This window comes from Cervus elaphus, chromosome X (assembly GCF_910594005.1).
Source record: "Cervus elaphus chromosome X, mCerEla1.1, whole genome shotgun sequence".
In the NCBI taxonomy this organism is placed as follows: Eukaryota; Metazoa; Chordata; class Mammalia; order Artiodactyla; family Cervidae; genus Cervus; species Cervus elaphus.
The window spans coordinates 144,500,075-144,509,495 of NC_057848.1; the positions used below are offsets into that span (position 1 = coordinate 144,500,075).

At 39.4% G+C, this 9,421-nt stretch overlaps 1 protein-coding gene across 4 annotated transcripts in view; it reads left to right on the forward strand.

Moving 5' to 3' along the window:
• The window catches only part of TAB3 (TGF-beta activated kinase 1 (MAP3K7) binding protein 3), a 91,205-nt gene extending 86,695 nt beyond the window's left edge, over window positions 1-4,510 (forward strand). For all 4 annotated transcript variants that reach the window (XM_043895567.1, XM_043895568.1, XM_043895565.1 and 1 more), the window contains one exon: window positions 383-4,510. In XM_043895567.1, coding sequence (XP_043751502.1) covers window positions 383-431 — 49 coding nt within the window. In that variant the 3' untranslated portion in view covers window positions 432-4,510. The remainder of the gene's footprint in view (window positions 1-382) is intronic.
• Window positions 4,511-9,421: the final 4,911 nt, after the last annotated feature.

A 9,421-nucleotide genomic window follows, 5' to 3' on the forward strand; every position in this document is an offset into this window, starting at 1 on the left:
CCTGGAGAATCCCAGGGATGGGGGAGCCTGGTGGGCTGCCGTCTGTGGGGTCACACAGAGTCGGACACAACTGAAGCGACTTAGCAGCAGCAGCAGCAGTCACTGTCCACCTAGAGACAATAAACTTGGAAGGTAGTCTGTGCTGGACTTCTAGCTACTTAGAGGAATAAAATAGTTGAGAACAAATTAGATTGTGTATCATAAACTTACTGTTTGGTTCTTCATTTCTAGCAGCTGTGCATATGACTTGGCTTTCTCATTTCACAAAACCTTTTCCCTTGCTTGCGGCGGGGGGTAATTTTCAATTTCCATTTGGATTGTACTTCGAAAAAAAATTCAGTCTATTTTCTGTTTTCTCTCTTTCATTCCTTACTTCTCTTAGAGCACCCAGGTGGCTCCAAACAGAGTCCTCGGACACAACCCCGAGATGAAGACTATGAAGGGGCTCCGTGGAATTGTGATAGCTGCACCTTTCTGAACCACCCCGCACTAAATCGCTGTGAGCAGTGTGAGATGCCACGGTACACTTGAATTCCCAGGAGTCTGCACTAGGTTGAGAGTGTAACTTTGAGCACCCATTAGAAGAAAAGGAAACCTGGGGAATCTGTTCATCTACCCAGCCTTTTCATTTCAGACAACATGGGGTGGGGGGTGGGGAGAAGGACACTGTAGCCACTTGTGCTCAATAAATGAAAAATGGGGAGGGTTTTTCCCCCCTGCTGTCTTAACTCAGTGCAGTTAGAGATAGAAAGGGATACTTGAAATGGGGAAAGGATTCACTCCTGAAAGAATGTACACAGAGAAGTCAAGAGCTCTTCTGTGAAACCCCAATCATTCAAGTTACTGCTGAGTGACCCTTATTTTATAAACTAGAACTTTGAATAATGGTGTAACATGTTACAGTTTATGCAGACAAACTGTGAATTGCCAGAGCAGACTTACCTGGTCACAGATCTCTGGAAAACCCAGGCTCCCCAGGCTTCTTCCTGTTGCTTCCTACTAAGGAAAAGGACAGGGAAAGCACTCAGAGGATGTTTTTGGTGGGGAGCAAAACAATAAGGGTATTTGTAATTGCTGCTTTTTTCAGGGGTAATTTCAAACACAGAAACAAGATGTTTTAAAATGTGACTTGTAGCAGTCAGGAATTCGGCATATCGTGCCCTTTGTTCGAAAGTACAATCAGAGGTGATAAGATTCCTTTTGCTTGTACAATGATTCATCAAGCTATATCAACACTGGTAACTAAGACCTAATTATGCCGCAGAATAGATAGATTTTTTAAGTTACTGCATGCTTTTATTAGGCCACTCGTTTTTTAAAATAACCAACAAGTCCTTATGAATTCTGATTTTATGAATGACCTTCTCGTAAAACTGCGCTTTGCCAATAGCATAGTGAATGTATGCCGAATGTAAATCCATTCCAAAATCCACTTGGAATCTTGAGCTCAGCTGTGGTTCTATAAGAAACGTTTGCAGTCCATAGAGCCTCCCCACCCGGCCCTGCCTTCCAATTTTGTGATGAGTTCATGATGTTTACAGCACAGAGAATACTTGTGCCATAATCCTAATCTAGCTGAAAAAAAATTACTGTTACTCATTCAATAAAGATGTATTTGCACATATGTTAACAAATCAGTGTGAGGAAAATTATAGTTAGCCAATATCATAAAGTTGCACACTGCGCTATTTGGGGAGGAAGAAAAGGCTAGTTAAGAAATAAGAGAAAGGTGAATACAAAGGACTTTGAAATTAAGAACTTAATTTTTACCATACTGTATTCAGAGATGATACTAAGTTTGTTCAGATAGTTCAGATGATACTAAAGCACTCCTTATTTATGAAGTTAGAAACTTAGGGTATAAATAACTGAAGAGATATAAAATCATTTGACTCACTAAAGTGCACCACCAGAAAATTATTAATAGGACACTGAATTAGGGCAGTTGACGTTTCTTCCAAGCTCAAAATTGGATTTTGGAATCTCCCCTTATTTGGGTACATGTAAACAGCAATAAAATTGGTAAGTTTCCTAATCCTAAAGGATTTTCCCTCAGGTAAAATACCTGAGGAGTATCTGCTCTCCCATACCAGCTGTCCCCCTTCTCTTTCACTCACACACAGGCACGCACGCTCGCTTCAAGCTGTCATTATATGCTAATTTAGCAGTAATCTCTGGCAGATCTGGAAAAACAAGCTGCACTTAATAGCATAATGAAACCAAAGGCATAATAACTTATCATAGCTTTCCATCAAAATCACAATTTCACACTGTACCTGCAGCTCTGAAAACATTTTTTTCATATGTGGAAAATGTCCTGAAAGTATCTACTTGTCTCACAGAGTCAGCGTGGCTATGTAATTACACTGATAAAACATCTCTCATATAACAACTGTGGCAAAACTGTGAAAATAAAGGTGAGAAAGCAGATGGGCTTAAAAGCATTGACCTGAAAATAGCACTCATTCTCTAAAAGCTTTTGTAGCACTGGTGTCTGTCAATCTCCAGTAAGTCTATCAGTCCTGCTGTTCTGTAATAATGCCAATGCCTTTGCCTTTGTATGGTTTCATATCTCTTTAGAGATGGTAAACCCCACTTGGTATTAAGTAACAAAATAGGGTAAAAAATACATATATTGCTTGATGTTCTAGCTAAAGGTTTACCCAGTATTCTTAGTGATATGCTGAAGTGGCAGCAGTTAACTTGGCACTTGTCAGTTGAGGGTGAAGGTAGCATGTATGAAAACAGTTTGATGCTTTATTAAAACCATGTAGATGACTTTAAAACTATTGCATGAACATACATCCAGGTTATTGAACTGTTATCACACAGTAGATGCATGGTTCCAGTCCTTTGGTGATCTATCTAGTAAATCATTGTTTTCACCTGCCAGGAAAAATGAGATACCAGTCTTATTTGATAGGTGTAGAGGGTGGGGTTTGAGACATCAGAGATTGATGTTTAAGGGAGTTTTGTATACGTTCATTTCTGGTTCTGCACACGTTTCATACACCAACATAGGCTGTAGTCAGTTTTTAAAATTAGCAAAATTACTTGACACCAATACATTTGATATGTTTAACTATGTCCCATATATAGACTACTTCTGGCTTGTGACCAGTTTGAACAAGAATTCTGTCACCTTTCAAGATGCCTTTTCAGAAGGATCTGGCTGCTGAGGTGCCTATGCTTTTTGGATCAGTTGGTGCACTTCTTGTTCCTAGTAAAAAGGTGTTTTCTTAAATTACAACCAGTTTGATGTATCTGGTAACATAGACCTGACTATACATTTTACATTATTTCACCGTTTTGTAAACTGAGTTTTTTGAAAGCACATTTGTCATTTTGTCCCAGTACATTGCCCCTTACATTTTGAGGTAGGTCTTAAAAATTTAAAGTGGCAAAAGAGGAGCCAGAAACTTTCTAAGCCTTGTAAAATGTTTCAAATAATGACCTTGTTTGAGAGAGTTAGAGGCAGTGGTGTTTTAAACAAAAGAAATGCATTGTAATAAAGGTAGTTTTAGAGCAGATTAATGATGGTGGGGAAAGTGTTGCTAATTTGTTTATTTCCCTGAAAAGATGGGAGTGTGATGAGCAGTTTAATAATTTTAAGGAGCTGGTCTCAACTTTAGTACTTATAATTATTATAAGAAATCAATATTTCCTTAAATTTTGACATTGCTTTGTCCCGGTTATCTAAGGTTCATATTCCAACTTTCTGTGGCAACTGAACTTTATATAGTATTTTAAAAGGTAATTGTAATGTTTTTGACAGTATAAACAAAAAGCAAGAATATAAGGCCTAGAAAAATTGTCCTTTGAAAATATCAATGATGCACCCTGGAATGTGAAGATGTCCCCTTATAGTTTAAATTGATTTATTTGAATATTGTAATCATTCTTCAGACTTTGAATGAGTCGTTACAGTGTGTGTCTGTATATCCATAGAGAAAAATGACAATTGAAATGTAACTTTAAAATCAGAATAAATTTGGCACTGTCTGTTGCACCACTACTGTATCTTTTTGAAAGAATTAACAGTATTTTCTTATTGTAAAAGATAATTCTGATAATTTCACATTCACCAGACATGTATTTTTTTTCCCTGTATTATTTGCATCCCCAAATATTTAATACAAGTAGGTTTTGCACGGCTTGAGCATTCAGAGATTAACAGAATGATGACTCAATTTTAATTTCTAAAGCCATGAAATGTTGCTTTGAGACTGAACAATTCTGAATTCTTATTTATAATGACACCCAATGTCCATGTTTCCCTACTGTAAAAGAACTGATCAGTTTCTTGCCTACAACAGCAAGAACTTATTAAATCTTGTAAATACCGTGTCTCTTTTAGATTTCTGTGTATGCTGTGAATCAAATTATTTTGAGGTGAAATTGTATTAAGACAAAGGCATTTTAAAAGGCTATGCATGCATCAAACCTCCAAACAGTACATATTCGGAAAGTCAAAGAATCCTGCAAAATAAATTAATAAAGTAAAAGCAAACACTACATTCTGTATCCTTTCTGTGTAGCTAGAAATGATTTATAATATCAAACCAGTCTAGTTCCTACATTCATATTTCTGGACTGAAATAGGCTGTCTCAGAAACCTCATCTTTCATCGCATCTCTGTTCTTCTGTTAGAAAATGTAGTCATGTTATATTTGGGGTACTAAGTATTTGTACATTGCTGTAACTTAGAAATTGGTTAAAAGTATAAATAAGCAAATTTTATATAAAAGGTGGCATAGGTTAAGAATTTACATTTTTCACTCTTCATTAATACATCTTACTTACAAAAGAATGACTGGTTCTTTTTCTTTATATAATTTGTCATTAGTTTTTCAAAGGGAAACAATCACCCTCCTAATCTCTAGTCACCCTTCCCAACTTGTACACAGAGAATATGGCAGATGAATTTTTGAAGACAGCTTTTTCAATGATTAGGCTTATTTAAAGTCAGAATCACTTCCACTACATTTTTTACATATATGAAAATTGGCAGACATACATACAAGTTCAGCTCAGTCACTCAGTCATGTTCGACTCTGTGACCCCATGGACTGCAGCACGCCAGGCCTCCCTGTCCATCACCAACTCCTGGAGTTTTACTCTAACTCATGTCCATTGAGTCGGTGATGCCATCCAACAATCTCATCCTCTGTCGTTCCCTTCTCCTCCCACCTTCAATCTTTCCCAGCATCAGGGTCTTTTCCAATGAGTCAGTTCTTCGCATCAGGTGGCCACAGTATTGGAGTTTCAGCTTCAACATCAGTCCTTCCAATGTATAGTCAGAACTGATTTCCTTTAGGACTGGTTGGATCTCCTTGCTGTCCAAGGGACTCTCAAGTGTCTTCTCCAACACCACAGTTCAAAAGCATCAATTCTTTGGCACTCAGCTTTCTTTATAGTCCCAACTCTCACATCCATACATGACTACTGGAAAAACCATAGCCTTGACTAGACATACCTTTGTTGGTAAAGTAATGTTTCTGCTTTTTAATATACTGTCTAGGCTGGTCATAGCTTTTCTTCCAAGGAGCAAGCCTCTTTTAATTTTATGGCTGCAGTCACCATCTGCAGTGATTTTGGAGTCCAAAGAAACAGTCTGTCACTGTTTCCATTGTTTCCCCATCTATTTGCCATGAAGTGATGGGACTGGATGCCATGATCTTCCTTTTCTGAATGTTGAGCTTTAAGCCAACTTTTTCACTCTTCTCTTTCACTTTCATCAAGAGGCTCTTTAGTTCTTCTTTGCTTTCTGCCATAAGGGTGGTATTATCTGCATATCAGTTTATTGATATTTCTCCTGGCAATCTTGATTCCAGCTTGTGCTTCCTTCAGCTCAGCGTTTCTCATGATGCACTCTGCATGTAAGGTAAATAAGCCAGGTGACAATATACACCCTTGATGTACTCCTTTTCCTATTTGGAACCAGTCTGTTGTCCATGTCCAGTTCTAACTGTTGCTTCCTGACCTGCATATACATTTCTCAAGAGGCAGGTGAGATGGTCTGGTATTCCCATCTCTCAGAATTTTCCACAGTTTCTTGTGATCCACACAGTCAAAGGCTTTGGCATAGTCAATAAAGCAGAAGTAGAAACCAGAATCATAGAAAACTAACCAATCTGATAACATGGACCACAGCCTTGTCTAACTCAAATGAAACTATAAGCCGTGCAGTGTAGGGCCACCCAAAACAGATGGGTCATGGTGGAGAGTGCTGACAAAATGTGGTCCACTGGAGAAAGGGAATGGCAAATCACTTCAGTATTCTTGCCTTGAGAACCCCATGAACAGTATGAAAAGGCAAAAAGATAAGTACAGAAGGATCCTATAATCCTTGTTTACTCATTTCCCCACTTCCAAAATTATCCATATAAGCAATCTTATTTCATCTACATTCTCATCCACCACCACCCTCCATTATTTTAAAACAAACCCTAGACATTGTAGCAACTCCTCTGTAAATAAACTTGTTATGTTATCACATCTTACAAGATAATATCCAGTGTGAAATTTCCCTAACGGTTTCACCATTTTTTATAAGCATGTCTAAATTGGGGTTTCAATATTGAGACTACTTGAAATTGATTCTTCTGTACCGTACATCTTTAACCTGCATGTATACCTTCGCTCCCTCTCAGAAGTTATAAGGAAACTACCTCATCAAGTATTTGGTTACCCTCCATCACATCTTAGTGTAAAGTAACACAAAGAACATCAAAGATGACTTCAAACATAGTATGTGAGGTTTGTTTTTTTTCCCCCTCTTCTCATCATTTCCCACATCCTGTGTTGTCCCTTTTAAACAATCTGTTTTGAAATAGAAACTTACTTCAAATCTCAATACCATAATAGTGATTTCCTTATGTTGCTCACTCTGCTACTTAGGCATCTTGTGAGACCTCCACCATCTACCTGTAATCCCAGTGCCCATATAGTGATTTCCCTTCAGTACTCACCAGTTCCGTTTCCCACACAGAAGTGTGGGGAGACTGCTGGCTGTGGGATGTGTTTGTCTCACACTCAGATTCTTCCCAAGACTTCCTGACTTCACTTGGACCAAGAGGCCTTTTCCTAAGACACTGTCCAGGTGGTATGTCAAGATGGAGCTTTCAAAGGTTTTAATATGGTATATAATGTATGGGTGGGATTTGGGTTCGCCAGTTTCAGACTCAGAGTGTTCAAACCATCTCACTTGTTCTGCTTCAGAAAAGCAGTGGGTGTACTTTTAGCCAGCCTCTCCTGACATTCTAGTGGTAAGAAAAGAGAATGTGGGAACATCAGGTGATGCAGCCTAGCTTACTCGGTTTCATATGGTGATTTGGGAACAATATCAGTTCAGTCGCTCAGTCATGTCCGACTCTGCGACCCCATAAACCGCAGCACGCCAGGCCTTCCTGTCCATCACCAAGTCCCGGAGTCAACCTAAACCCACGTCCATTGAGTTGGTGATGCCATCCAACCATCTTATCCTCTGTCGTCCCCTTCTCCTCCTGCCCTCAGTCTTTCCCAGCATAAGGGTCTTTTCAAATGAGTCAGCTCTCTGCATCAGGGAACAATATACTACTCACTATATGTTGTATTACTTTGCTTTCTTTTCACTTAGAGACTGAACCTGATTTGAGGTACTCCTATTCCCTTGACCAAGAACCACTAACATAGCCATTTCTAAATCCCATCCCCCAGTTATTATTTCTTTAAGTCACTAAAAATAGTCTGCTCTGGGTGTACATGACTCAAAAAAAGGTATTTGAAAGGCACTTGAGGTTGGGGGAGGAGAAAATTGGATCAGCATAATGAAATAACCTTATATTCTCTGTACACTCTCACAATGAATCAAATGGTCACAGCTGGCAGGGGTACTCCTATTCCGAGAGTATCATTTGAGTTTCTCTTCCCAAATTCTATTGAAATAACTAATGATAACATTTTTAAGGGTTGGAGAACAGGTTAGGCTGCACTCAGGGTAGGAAATGACAAGATGCAGATGTTCAGTTGCTCAGTCATGTCCAACTCTTTGTGACCTGATGGCCTGCAGCACGCTAGGCCTCCCTGTCCTTCACCACCTCCCAGAGTTTGCGCAAACTCATGTCCATTGAGTCAATGATGCCATCCAACCATCGCATCCTCTGTCGCTCCCTTCCTCCTGCCCTCAGTCTCTCCCAGCATCAGGGTCTTTTCCAGTGAGTCAGCATGCAGACGGGGGGTGTACTGAGGGTGCTAGCAACCAGTGTCAAGCAGCGCACAGTGCCAGCTGCCAGTGAAGGTTAACCTATAAATCAAATCTTTGGGGCTCCCAAACGGAGGCTATAGAGACCCCTAGATTCTGAGTAGCACATGGATCTGTGCTGAGCAGAAAGTGTTGGGAGACTGTGGCAACTGCCTTCTGTCTCACTTGCCCCACAGCTGACTGACTAAGAAAGGTTTACTTAGGGCAACTTGTTTGGCCACGTTGTTAAGGAGCCTGAGGCACTCAAGTCACTTCAAGCTGCCGTATGAATATGGAGTAAAATCTTAGCCTAGCTCAACATTGCAAGGAGCAAGCTTCAACCCTGCAGTAAACACCTAAAAGCAGCACCCACCAGCATTTGCTTATTGACTGGCTAGAAGCAAATGCTTAGCAAAACATTGGATGTCAGGGGGTGCTAGTGGTAAAGAACCCATCTGATAATGCAGAAGACATTAGAGACTCAAGTCCGACCCCTGGGTCGGGAAGATCCCCTGGAGGAGGAAATGGCAACCCACTCCTGTATTCTTGCCTGGGAAATCCCATGGACAGAGGAGCTTGGTGGGCTACAGTCTATGGGGTCACCAAGAGTAGAACATGAGTGAGGCGACTTAGCATGCACACATCTTTCCTATACTCTGTAACCAAGTAATTTCTGAGAAGAAGCTACAGAAAAAAGTAGAAAACTTAATGTTTTTTTGTCATTTAGGATTGTAAGATTTAAGCAGTATGACCACATTATCTTTTTAAACATTCCTTAAAAATCAGTCAACAAATGAAAACATTTAGTCTCCTGGAAAAGGGACTTCATTCTAACCAGAATCAGAGCAGAAGAGCAAACTTTGATTTCAAATCAAAACATAATTTACTGCTATGTCATATCTTTCAAAAAGTATTAATCAAATCAGGAATGGTTGTTTTTGAATAAAATTTTTTCTGAAGTTCTAAACCAAAAATGTAGGTAGTAAGACTTCACAGAACTGAGTCAGGAAACTATTCTAGAATTAAGAGCCAACACACAAAAAAATGTGATTTCTAGATCCAGGAAATACAGTAAGGCATGCCAGAAGGAATGAACACAGCAGATAGAGAGGCAAGAAATACAGAAGAAACATGGAGATGAGAGTTTTTAAATATTACCTATCAAGATAAACAATAAACAAAGGTGACATCAGAATTCTA